The sequence below is a fragment of the Nilaparvata lugens genome, chromosome 4 (assembly GCF_014356525.2).
Source record: "Nilaparvata lugens isolate BPH chromosome 4, ASM1435652v1, whole genome shotgun sequence".
Taxonomy (NCBI): domain Eukaryota; kingdom Metazoa; phylum Arthropoda; class Insecta; order Hemiptera; family Delphacidae; genus Nilaparvata; species Nilaparvata lugens.
The window spans coordinates 68,168,744-68,183,418 of NC_052507.1; the positions used below are offsets into that span (position 1 = coordinate 68,168,744).

The 14,675-nt window shown below is 32.1% G+C and overlaps 1 protein-coding gene across 1 annotated transcript in view; it reads right to left on the minus strand.

Moving 5' to 3' along the window:
* The window catches only part of LOC111043643 (sodium/potassium-transporting ATPase subunit alpha), a 265,322-nt gene that overhangs the window by 45,872 nt on the left and 204,775 nt on the right, over positions 1-14,675 (minus strand). Inside the window, 2 exon segments of the mRNA XM_039426295.1 lie at positions 809-940; positions 4,399-4,476. Coding sequence (XP_039282229.1) covers positions 809-940; positions 4,399-4,476 — 210 coding nt within the window.

Here is a 14,675-nt window from a genome sequence, read left to right on the forward strand (position 1 = left end):
TGAAAAATATCTCTATTTACTTCATCTTGGATCCTTTATTGGGAATCTTCATCATTTTCCTTTTTGCACTGAGATAATTGTGAAAAATAAAATTATGTTCGATTTGATCAGTGAGTTTGAAAAATATCTCTATTCACTTCAACTTGAATCCTTTATTGGGAAATCTTCATCATTTCCGTTTGTGCACTGAGTTAAAGGTGGATGAATTATAAAGCTGCGTTTACACCAAAGTTGTCAACAGAATTGACCCTGGGGAAATTATATTGAAAACTCATTTGACAACTCTGGTGTCAACGAGGTTCAATATGTTTCAAAGCTTCTATCTAGGCATGTTATAAGATGATAAATTAAAAATCTATGAAAAAAGACAATAAAAATATATCATTTATTAACTTAACAAAAATAATGTATCTAACTGTCTGTATATTGCAATTGAAATAAATAATAGTCTATGCTATTTTTCAAATTTCCTACGAAACAGCACGGGAGCTGAACTCCACATTTTTAGAATAGAATAAATAATGAAAATAAAGGATAGAGTGAAAAATCCTTCATTTATTGATTTAATGCACTGAGAAGAATTTGAGAATTTGACAATTCTAGAGCATGAAACTGCAGATCGAATTTTCAGAACGTTACGAAACAGTTGATTTGATAGTAAGCTTTCTAGAATCTTATGAGTTCAACAGAGTAGATACTAAAATAAAAAGAAAAAAATAACATAAGTGTCGTTTTCTTTTCATTTTAGTGAATACTTTGGAGTATTAGTAATTAATTAGTGTTACTTTAGAGATTCATGAATACTTACGGTTTCAGGATGTGTTTGAAATCTTTGATATAATTCTTCTACTGAGATTTTGTGATGATCGATATCTAATTCTTGTTTAAGATCATCTAAGTCTCCTTTTTTCTGCTTTTTCGTTGGAGGTTTCCGCCTCGACTGAAACAAGAAAAATATCACAAATTATAAGAATGCTTCTTGGATGATAAATTTCAATTATAATGTAAATTTTAACAAATCACTGTCAATAGCGAAATTGGAATAATAAACGACAGTCACTTCGGTAAGAATACAGAATTATTAACGCTGTACAAGAAATTAACCTAGTTGGTTGATTTCTTTATCAAGTTTTCGATAATACATTGTATATCTCATGCGAAAAAATATTATAATTTTCAAAAATTGTTTCAGGATTTGTTGTATGTGCTCATCTGTTATGTGTGTCTGTTATGTAAGTGGCACAGTCTCATTAATCATTTTTTTCTAATTATTACTATTATCTATACTGATTGATAGTAGCCTTCCAAGATTGTGTAAAAATCTGTGGTCTCAACTTGGCACGTTATCAAAAGTCAAGAGAAAGGCTAACTTTGAAAGAACTGGAGGTTTTCAAGATAAAAGTTTGTGTCGACTTACACAATGCAGTTTGTGAATAGAAAATTAATAAAAAAAACTTTTGAGCAAAAAATATGAATATGATAAATTAAATAAAACAATGACAGAAGAAGGAAGAGTTAGTATGTATTATGGAATGAAGTTCCAATTGTGTACTTAATTTATCAAAATATTGAGATGAAATTATAGAGTGAAGTAATATGAAAATATGTAGACAGAAAGCAAAGTTCTATATTCAACAAAATGTTATGAATTCAATTTGAATTCATACTGGAAAATATTCTAAGAATGAATTACATAAATTGCAAATCATGTTCGAAAAAGTGGAACAGTATACAACAAAATCAACGATCAGGAAGAGGTATGAAAACTTCTTGAGACATCCTTATCTCCATTTTCAAGAGACAATCGTTTGTCTTTTAAATTTTGAGTCAACTAGGACAGGATGCTTATCTACATATATCTGATGTGAACTGAATGAAAAGATTGATAATAAGCAGTGAGCCATTAAGAAATTAGTGTCAATTTTCTCGTACTATGTAGTGCACATCCTTATGAGTAGTGACTACTTCACATTCAAATTCTTTCACAAGGTTATTTGAATTGTACAAGTATCAGTATCTGTAAAAACCTGAGGTTTTTCTAGAAATTAGTATTTTTTTCTATATATTATCATTGATATTGTAATAAAAAATTATTGACAATATTGTTTTGTTTTTTAAAATTATGAACTCAAAATACTGTACATCAATTATCAACTATGAATTCTTCCATTCTGACAAACTTATTGGGCCAATAATACTTTTTAAATGTAATACTTTTTGTTCAATTTTTGAACATAAAGGTTCTCCAATTTTTAATAATTTACTAAGCTTACTGCATGTAGCATAACAATTGAATGATCTTTTCAACGAAATATAATATTTCTGATAAAATTATGCTTGATACAAACATGAATATATCATGTAATAATAAATGATGAATGAATGCTAAAGCACAATCTCAACCAAAAATATACATTATACTACAATGAGTTATGGCTGAGATTGACAAATTGAAAGCAATAACATTTTTGAGCTGATAAGATTGGAAGAGACAGTGTTGTATGAAAAAGCCCATAATAGAAATAATGATGATTGCTTCGTGTGATGAAATGCTCGAAAACGTGGAAAAATGAGTGAAAAAAACTCATTTCAAAAGGCAAAAATTGAAATCCTTCTTGAGGATAAATGTGTAGAGTAAGCAAAATAAGAGTGTGTGTTTAGATGTGTAGCAAAATGAAAAAGTGTGAAAACAGATTCTTTTGGAAGAATGATCAATGTGAACAAGGAGCTCAGCTGAAACCACAAGAAGAAATTTTGGGGTTTCAACAATTAAATGCTGTAAAATTTTTATATATTTTCGTTATACAAAAAGCAATCAATTTCTAGAATAAGGAGGCCATAATAAATTACAAACAATGATACCACAGTTAACTAATTTACAATGCATGCGAAATTATTTTCCCCATTATAGCTGAAAATATTTGAAAGATTATACACAGAAAAGAGTTGACCACTTAGGTGAAAAACAGTGAAATCAATCGAAACTAATTTGAAATTTGGGCAAACTTGATGAAAAATTTTGATATAATCTTGATTATTCATAGTTTCTTAATTCTACTGTAGTTAACCCTACTACTTCAGGATTTTTATCAATTTATTTTTGACTTTGAACTATTTCATGTACAATTTCACAATAATTATTATTTATTAATGATTTTTTTCATCTTAAAAAATATTGTTTGAGAAGATATAACCACAGATACAAGCCTGGTATTCCTGTCTGTGGTATAACGCAATCAAAAAATATTAGAAGATTGGTTTTATGTTAAAATCCTAATTAAAATGGAAATTGGTTTTTAGTGTTTAATACTGAACATGAAACTAAAAGTGACATCGTTTTTTATTAAAAGGGATTCTTTATAAACCCTCGAACAGACAATAATTGCAATATTAAGAGCTTATAATTCTGTAATATTTTACCGCTAATAAAAGGTTGTTATCAAACGCAAGATTGATGATTCAATCTAGTGGGTTGTTGATAATTCAATTTCAATTATATTGATAGCAATAATTATTACAATATTATAGGTATGGAACAGTTTACAGATAATTATGTTTAGTTTTAATTTTGGTGTGAATTATCAAGTTTTTAAAGAATAATCTTTTCTTAATTTGTATTTTGAGGTATTACTGTACTAATATACTGTAAGCATATACTGTTTGTATTTTTGTAAACTGTACAGGTTTTTTATGAATTCTATTTCATTATTTATTTCACTGCAAAGTTTATTTACTTGGTCTATTACATTTTGCACAAAAACTTGACTTAAAGAAAGGCACAACAGGCCTATGCCCAAAACTGTTCCTTTTTCCAGTCTGCTTGCAATACTCCTAATATTTCAATTTTGTGTTTAAGAGTTTATAAAGAATCTTCCCCAATATAAAGCAACATCTCTTTTAGTTTCATGTTTATTAGACTGTTATGAACGGTTTCTATTTGGAAATTGATCTTTGAATGCCTTACAAAGAAGTTTTCTGCTTGCAATTACTTCTAATATGTTAATTTTGTGTTTGAGGGTTTATAAAAAATCCTATCTAATAAAAACAACATATCTTTTAGTTTCATGGTTATTAAACTGTCATGAACTATTTCCATTTTTGGAAATTAAACTTTGAATGGCTTACAAATAGTTCATCTGCTTGCAAAACTCCTAATATTTTAATTTTGTGTTTTAACTGTTATAAATTATTTCTATTTGAGAATTGAAATTTAGTCTTCTTCTAAGCAGACTCTGTGAGATCTGTAGGACCCATCACTGTTTTTCACGAAAAATGGTCAATAGAAGATGTTGAGAAAGTAGAGTGAGCTGAAGAGAGCCTCCGAAAGGATAGAGCAGAATAGTGCGCCAACACCTGCCGATGACAAAAATTGGATGCAACACTTTCGCCGACAAATACCTTGACCTTGCCGTCAGCTGTCTTGTTGTCGTCGTAGATCGTCGGTCCGGTCGCCACTCGGTAGGAGTCCGACCTCCCCTGTAACACCAGTCAACTACGAATGTCATCGATGCTAAGCAAAACACAAACAAAATCAAACCAAAACAAAAATGGCTTCACCAAACGCATTCCACCTTGCTTTAACCTCGCGGTTTCTGAATTGCAGAAAAAATATCTACAGTACTTAAAAATATCCGCTAAAAATATAAATTATATATTCTCTAAAAATATCCGCTTTTTTATCCTAATAAATACTGATATAAGAGGAAGGATAATCTGAGATCGGCTCGATTTAAATTTGTCCTGCCTATTGCCTATAGAATAAGATTAGCATAACCTGGAAGGTTCTGTTTAAGCAATCATGTTTTAAAGGTAAAATGGAAGGTTGGAGAGGCGAGTTTTTGCTTTTAAATGGCAATTTTGATATTCATCTGATTGTTCTGATAGTAAAAAATGAATTCGTATGGCTTTTGTTGGTGGGGAGTCCCTTGCGGGAAGGTCCCACCGCCTGAATAATTTAAGCCGTCAATGGGACTTACGACTGTCATACTTCAGCCGGGACCGACAGTTAACGTGCCCATCCGATAACACGGGAGTGATCTGGTTAAAAAACTTTTGGTATTGAGAGGGTTTGAACCCAGGATCTCTATGCTGCTACGCAGGCACTCTATCCACTAGACCACGGATCACTCAATTGTTCTGATGATTAATGAACACAAATAAAAAACGACAAGTTACAGGATAAACTGAAATACAGGATAAAATTAATATCATTTAAAGCAGAGTAGGTTGAAGATTTCAGTATTATTTAGTAGTTGCATGTTAATTTTGTGTTCGATTTCAGTAGAATATTATTTATAAATACTGAAATAGAGTAGTTTTTAATTAATTAAAGAAGGAGTACACTAATCACGACAAGATTAAAAAATCCTGGAATGGAATTAGAAAGAAAATGATGTGTTTTGAAAGCACTGAATAAGCTATATGGTATGCATTGGAATAAACACACAAAGAATTTGTCAATTTTTTATTTTTATTGATGGTGTTACATTTTTATTTAGGGCCTGGTACCAGAGAGTAGGCCTATAGAATGTATTACATTCTATCCTCACAGCCTGGTACAGGTCCTGTACCATAAATAATAATGTAGAATTGACAAAATCTGTGTGTATTCATTTCATTAAATGGAACAGTTCTACAATATCAATAGTGACTCTCTGGAATATAAATTGATTTATTTCATACGGTTACTTGAAAGTTTTTTCAATTTATTAAATTAGTGCCTTTTTCAAGTACAGTAAAAATCTAATAAAACAAAAATAGTACAAGTAGTATAACATTCAATTAAAAAACATTAAGGAGAATATACAAGGAATTTATTTGAATTTTAATAGAATGAGATTTCGATGATATTAAAGTAGGAGAGAAGGTATATAGAAGACTGGGAGAGAAGCCCATTCTTTTGGCAGAGCTATGCTTTAGTTGGCACGTTCACAGTAGGCGAAAAAAGATTCATTGGAAACTATTTTGGAAATTTCTGTAATCAAAACTGATGCGATTTTTCTTTATAGTAGTTATTCAACAATTTTATCAGTTATATTTATTGTTATTTTTGGGAAATTAATCTTATGATTGAAGGGAGAACTGATGTGGAGACTCAAAACTATTGAACAAGAACTTGTGGGTTGGAAATAATAATTTACAAGTGTTTCTGATGCAATACTCAACTGACGAACACACAATAGAATTGGTTACGAAATTCAAAGAAAGTTCTTCAAAGCATGTCAATATTTACTACAATGTAATAGTAGTATTACATATTATTATATTAATGATTTATTCACATTTTCATGTAAGAGTACAATAGATTAATTCGATAAGTGATAATTCACTCTGTACAGGATAGAAATACCGTATTTAATATGAAAATAAACATGAAATATTCTCTCTCTGTCAATTAGTATAACCTGATTTAGTGTCTCCTTGCCTATTTTCAACATTATGTGAAGGTGTTCATCAAGAGTATTTCTTAACGAGTATTTCACCCAATATTTTTCCAGAGATTTATTTTTAAACAAATATCTTTCAAGAAATTTTCCCTAACCAAGAGATTTTCCAAGAGATCTATTTCCCTAGCAGAATTTTTCAACAGATCTATTTTCCCACCAATTATTTTCATGAAATCTATTTCCGAACCACTATTTTCAGAGAGGTCTATTTTTCAAAAAATATTTTCAAGATATCTATTTTCCAACAAATATCTTTTTCGACCTATTATTAATCAGTATTGTTTTGGATATCTATTCATCACTCACTCAATGACATCTTCTACTACACTAATATTTTCCTAATAGTGAACTACATTTTTACCAATAGGTCTATTTTCCAACAAATATTTTTTGAGTAATACCTAATTCTTAATCAATATTGTTTAGGATATCTACCTACTTCTCATGACATCCATTACAACACTAATATTTTCCTAATATTGAAGTTAATATGTTAGGGTATGGTCAATGCATGTCGAGTGGCCCAATTCGACGTGAAATAGGTCAATGGAAATGAATGGAAGGGGGGAGGGGAAATGTACAAAGGGGAGAATGTACAATCCATTGCCGGTGAGGAAGGTCAAAGGGGGATTCACCCTCTCACTTTAACGGACGTCGTGACGTCACCATGACCGTGGTCAAAGGGCGTGATGACTGTGCCATCAGGACATCAGGTCGAAAAGTGTTGTCTCTCTCCCCTATGACTCTCTCTCTCTTTCTCTCTAATTTGACGGAAGGCGTAGCCATCAGAGGATTTCCGGGATACTTGCACTTAATTTGCAATAGAGTACAGAAAAAAGAATCGCCATCATACACAGTGGAGATCAACCGTTCTAGCTACTAGTTGATACCGACTGGTGAGGTTGATAGTTAAACCATGTGAAAAATCAGCGAAAATTCAAAGATTGAATCAGGGGCGCCTAGGCCCTCCCAAGGATCAGATGAATAATGGAAATGCGGGTCTATCTACACGAATCCTTAGAATCTCATACTGATTTAATACTTTTTTAAACAGCATTAGTATAATTCCTTCTAAAGTATCAACAATGTAGCAAAATTGCCTTGAAAGTATGGGTACGGAGAAATAAAGAATATATTTTTCTCTGTGGTATAGTTGAAGCTTCAATATAGAATGGGTACAATTATTAATGAGGGCGCAATAAGTGAGTTATTGCATAAATTTCAACGTGAGAATTAACAAGTTGCAAGATGTCACAGTGAAAGCAAAAGAAACGGCACAATCAGACAATCAATAATGTATGTACAGAGTTGGTGAGAATTATGGGAACAGCTTAATGTTTTTTTAGCTTTCTAACTGAAAGTTATTTTCCAATTAGAATATGATCCCCAATGAAATTGTCATTGTAAAAGAAAAATTTATCTTTCTCCATGATTTTTAAGAAATTTGTTTCAGTGTATTCCTACTTTAGGGCCTCTCTGTAGGCCTATATTTCTAATAAATACTTCATGATTAACTAATAATGTAGGCCTATATGCTTGTATTGATACTTCAACCACATTTGTATAAAACTGGAGAAAATGAAGCATATAATAACATCTTCGAATGTAACAATTATGGGGAAACCCAGGGCCCTCTATCCTTTGGGCGTATTCCTTCCCCCCTCATAACTCTTGGTTTTTGCCCCCCCCCCCCCCCAGCTGTTTGATGAAATGGCGCCACTGGATTGAATCCACATTAATCATGAATCTGGATTCCCACCTGTATTACATCTCCGGTACAGTGAAAATCCATCCCCATGTCATCTAATTGGACTACTCCCTCTCAGCCCGGTCAAGCGAGTGTGAATAGCCCCATTAGAATGTATAGGAATAATATTCTCACTTTACCAGAAACGTTTACTGATACTAATAACTGGTAGAAGTAAAGCCCCGCACATACACAACGATTTTTGTTCGTACGATATTTTGCCGTCTTTATGAATTCTATTAGATTGAACAGATAATATTAAGGTTTCAAGCAGTTTTGGGCGAATGCCTGTTGTTTTTGCCTGCATTGTATTTATTGTCTATGAATAAATGAAATGAAAGTTTGTCAAGTTCCGTTTAATCTAATAGAATTTATGAGGACGGCAAAATATCGTACGAACAAAAATCGATGTGTGTGTGTGTGTGCGGGGATAGTATGAATAATTTGAAAAACATATGAAATGACAGAATATGAAGGGAATGATATTATTCTATAGACAAGATGGGGTAAATTTGATAATAATAGTTCATTTTCAGTACACTCATTTTCTAAAACTTTCAAGTTGTTGAATTCTTAGGCTGGAGTTGAGATAAAACTAGAGAATGCTTGTTCTGAACAAAAATTGATAAAAATCTGGATGAAGCCAGTTTGAAAGCACTGAAGCCATGATAACTCACATTGGATTCATAGGGTAGGCACACAACAGTTAGTCAAGACAAGACTAGTCACGATTAGTCACAATACTTCACATGGTTGCTTATGACGCAACACACACCGATTAGTCATTGCAATTAGACATGTCTTCATAAGCAACACTATGTGAAGTATTGTGTCTGATCATGTCTTGTCTTGACTAACTGGTGTGTGCCTATAGTGAGGTCCACGTTATAATGGCAGTGGGTAAAGATAGAAGAATAGCGATGCCGATTCTCTGCATTAATTATTTATATTTCTACACTGTAAAAAACATAATTGGCATCGTTGTGACCCTAGAAAAGGATAGTACCACCGGCTTTGTCAAATAAGAGACAAGGATAGCAAAACCAAAGTTGATCAAATACTGTCATTATAACGTGGACCTCACTATCGCCATACACTTGTGGAGACATAATTTATCTTGTTAGCCATATGTCGGGCTGTTTCTATTTATGTTTATGCTCCAAAATTCACACCTCTATGCTCTTTTTGTCCAACCCCAGCTTCATGGGAGTGTTACTTACTTGAAAAATTACCACTCCACAATCGGTATAGATTAAACACCGTGACATTTTGATTAAGACACATATAGATCTATATGAACGATATTTTTGCCATGCTTCATGAGAACTCCTAATTTCAATCGGGATAAATGACTCATGAATAAGATGAAATCAATGGATTGTAAAAGAAGAATTCCCTCTGCGAATAATATCAAGGTTGAGACAATCATCTCTTTTTATTGATAAAATAAAAACCAGTAATGCTCTACGATATGTTCTCTCTCTCTCTCCAAATCTCACACTTCTCTTTCTGGAGCTATCAGACTTGGCTGGAGTCCAGTGATAACACTTCAGGGGGCCTGACAAGCATTCAATGAAGAAACAGTGGGGATGCAAAACATAACTTTATGAAGAGCAAATGGCACACAGATTTGACAAGCTTCGGGTGACCTTTCTCAGCTGTCTTCTAAGGATCTTATTACAAAATAATTGAAAAGCTTTAAATTTGAAGGATATCAATTATAAGTAACCAAAATACTGTAGACTATTCATGAATATCTGATTGTATTATTGTTTATACAGAGTGTCCTACGAAAAGTGTAACAGCGAAAGATCATAGATTCAACATGAAATTTGCAACAAAAATGTTCAGTAAGATTTTCTTACATCGACCTTAGTTTTCGAGATATATAGATTTTTCGATATTTTTTAAAAACGTCAATAACTAGAAAACTGTCAGTCAAAATCCAATTCTAAGAAGGATATGGTTAGAAAGAGGAAGAAATTTCCAATAAGATTCATACAATTTCCCTTTGTTTGACATTTTTGAACTTTTTTTGAGCGTTCAAACTGTTTGAAATTTACCTTTGAACTCGACAAATAAACATTTTTACCTTTGAGCGCTCATAAAAAGTTCAAAAACGTCAAACAAAGGAAGAAATTTAATTAATCTTATTGAAAATTTCTTACTCTTTCCAACCATATTCTTAGAATTAGATTTTGACAGTTTCCCAGTTATTGACATTTTAAAAAATATCGAAAAATCGATAAATCTTGAAAACTAAGGTCGATATAAGAAAATGTTATTATACATTTTTTATTGCAAATTCCATGTAGATTCTACAGTCTTCAGCTGTTACACCTTTCGTGGGACACCCTTTATATTAGTTCATTATTGTTCTTTTGAAAATAAGAGCTCATAGGCGGACAACAAAGCAGTTTTAAAATACTAGTCACTAATTAAATCACTTTATATATTAGTAGAATTGGGTTGAATTCGACCCGTTGACCTATCCAAGCCTGTAAACACATCCAAATTTTCACTTAAAGTCGATTTCTATAATTGATTTCTTACACGTAAATAATATAGACAAGTAAGTGCCAATGCTTGCATTGCCAGATCAGTTTGGCAATCAGTCCATTCGGGATATTCATCGGGAAATCATTCCTCTTACAAACAGAAAAAGTATTCAATTCCCATAATGTAGAATATGATTGATATTAATCAAAAACGATTCCTTCCAACTCAAATAATATTCATATGAACGGATTAATGCATTTATGATCTATGAGGTCAAGTTATGTAAGTTAATATTGATTCAAGTTTAGTGGAAATCATATTCATGATCATGAGAAAACATAGTTTTTCTCTATCAACAGCAATATTATTTTCACTATTCAGAACAACTATCAATATTATTTTCACTATTCAGAACAACGATCAATATTATTTTCACTATTCAGAACAACGATCAAACTCAATTGTCAATGAAGATGATCATGATAACTAATTCTAGCTTATCTCGAAAAAGCCGAAAGGTTTTGATGATTGCATGGTTCATATATGAAAAGAAGATAGCATAAGAAGATATTCCATAATATATATACTATATAGGGTATTCAAGTTCCAAATTTCACTGTTAACGCAGGCCGATAGTCCCATTACTTCTTTTTGTGAAGCTATGTGACGCTGGTAGACAATATCATACTTATGATGAGTTCTTATACTCTCAACTGGCCAAAATAATAGACAGTAGTCAACAGTACAACAGATCGTCTTCAAATTTGGAACATAGACTATTTATACCAACGTCTTATGCTATCTTTTCTTATAGATTACTGGTTGATCATGATGAATGGGAGCTTTGCAATTTCAAGTAATAGTTGAATGTGGACTTTACTAGAGAGTAGTGTTTAGGCAATGGAGCAGTATAGCCATGGTGCGTGCTGCTTTTGGCCTGCGTACAGAAATACTTGGCACTAATCACCAAATCTTTTCTCTTCCACTCATATACACAATACAAACTCTCGTTCTTTAATAAGAAACCTACAAACACCTGAACTTAGCACATTTAAGAAAGGAAGAATGCTTATGAAAAGTTGACCATTTCAATGGCGGAATTAGTACAGAGCAAGATGATTCAAAAATGGAGTTTTGAAATCAGCATACTGTACATGATTGTGCTCTCTAGAGACTAAACACTTGACAACGTAAACTCATTGAGTACTGTAGTCTGTTTTCTGCAAGTGACTGCAAACGAAATAGGAATGAAATTAATAAAATAAAAACTCATATATATCGTCAAATTCTACAGTTGTATTTGGTACAGGACCATATATGTGTGTACAGGATATATATGTATTTTCATTTCATTATGGAACGGTTCTACAACATCGACTGCAGTGACTCAGTCGAATTTTTAGGTATGAAATTATTTTTTTTTTAGTTCCATAATTGGGTCATTTTCCTGTTGTCATAGAACTTTCAAAATTTCACGTAGCAGGGTCAAGATTTTAAACATTTCTTGAAAATATTCATAGATATTGGTAGACAGAGAAAGGATTCATGAAGGATCTTCAGACTAGCAAAGATAAATCATACAGAAGTCCACAATCGAAAATTTGTTCATTTGTATGATTTGTAAATTGTATGACAATTTCTCATAAGTTGAGAATTTATACGTGGACAAACTGATCACCCCACAACATATATGTTATATGTAATCCATAATGAGAAATATATATTGTTTAAACCATGACAAACATCTATTCAACATTTGATAAACATTGAATTTCAAATGTCTATTTATGTCATAAGTGTGAATTCTTGAACAATATATATGAATGTTCAAAAACATTAATTAATAGATGTATTAAACATTTTTTGAATGTTGCAAATACAAATCTGCTCTTACCATAATTATTGTTCTATTCGCCTATTATTGGCCATGAATAAGAAAGCACGAAGAATAAAAACTTGATGAAGTAGTTTAAAGTTTAATAAAAAGTCTGAGTAGTTTCAAAATATTGATCTAACAAGTTGTTGAAGGTCATGCATAAATCCATCATTCTAGTGAGCAGCTACAACTGCGTTTTAAATGCTGAAGGTTTGATCTGGAAGTGAACGCCAGAAAAGAAAACAACCGAAGTTTCTTTAGAACATGATAAATGAAGTCGATTTGAAGCTAATGAACGAACGGGCGCAAAACCATCAAGATTAGTGGAATATAACGATTTAGCTTGCTGGGAGAAGGTGAGGGCAATATATTATTATTCCGTGGTCATTTTCATCAGTAATAACTCTGTTAAAGGAGCTAATAATAACAAGAATTGTTGCTGAGAGTCCACAGATTAAACATTTTTTTATGAAATATTAGACTATATTCTTATGATTGAAAAATACGAGTTAGGGCCGGTTTCCGAGCTCGGGATTTAGGCAAGTTCTAGACTTTAAACAGCTGGAGTTAGAAAATTGGCTTTCCGAAACGGGGCGTAGTCGCAGTCATTGTCACGTTTGAATTAAATTTCGAAAAACTAGAAAAATGAACACAAAATAAAATAAAGAGAAAATAGTGTAAAGTTTCGGCTATTTTGAATTATTTAGGAATGTTTAGTTTCGTCAAGGAAAAACGTTCCCAATCATAGAAATGAGAAAATAAAGATTATTATAAAAACTGCGACTACGCCCCGTTTCGGAGAGCCAATTTTTGGACTCCAGCAGTCTTGAACTTAGCTGAATCCCGAGCTCGGAAACCGACCCTTGTTGTTTCATAAACTTCTATCTTATATTTTAGAGGCTACATGATTATTAATAATTATCAATCATTATACGATATATTAAGATTCCATTTATACCTTAAAGCGTGGACATCTCATTCATTACAATTGTAAAATTTTATTTATCTTTATTTCTTACAACACATAGGTACGCTGTAAGCGATCTCTAATGCCAAAATAAAAGGAAATCATTCTAAATTTGTTATCGGAGAGCTGAAGATAGTGGAAATTGACTATCATACATATAGTGTTAAGTGTTGGCTAAAACGCCCCGTTATTGCTTTCAATGATTATTCGCAGTGCATTATAGTGACGTAGAATTGTTGTAAAAAGTAAAACCTATGACACCGTTATCAAATTCAGAACTAAATGCACTTTCTTTAGAAAAATACAGTAAAGATGCACTCAACACATAGACCAATTCGACCATAATTATTACCGCCTAAACACTATCTCTCAATAAAACAGAGTTACACTACTATTAAATTAGGAGAACGCTATTTATCTTATCATACACAGCTTGATGAAGCGGCACTAAAAATACTTTATTGTAAATACTTGTACTTAATTACACATTCAAGCGAACCTTGAAAACTGTAGTGAAAAATGATTCTGTATAGCGCAGATAAAAGATAAAGGGGCTTCACTAACTAATTCAGAGACACGTCAGTTTATGACCCTATAAAACCATTCAAATTTGCTGCATGCATTTGAAATATTGTTCAAGATTTAGGAGTCAGTAATCACGCCTTTTTTAGAAAGAGACTTGTGCCTCTTGAAAGAAAGTGGTTCTTGAATTATTGAATCATCATCTTTATTGTCAAGTGAATTTCATTTCCCATCGTCAAAAGCAATTCTGTACCAAGTTTTCTATATTAAGAGCTGATGCCAATAAAATAAAATGTAATGGTCAGTGATGTGATAAATCAACAATGAAATGTGTATTGGATTCTTTGTTCAGAGGTCAAGGACTTTGTTGACGGAATCGCGCTAGTTATTATGTTATCGGGCCATGTAAACCTGAGAATACAAGATTTTCAAAATCTAGTTCAATAATGAATGTTTGGCGATAATCATAATATTTTTCTATTAAAATATTACGTATCACATCAATATTGTATGCGGGAAAAAATTAGTCATCCAGTATTCAACGATGCAATGGCATTGCCAGATGCAACTCTCATCACCCCCCATGCTTGCACTCTTTCCACCAAACTAACATTAGAA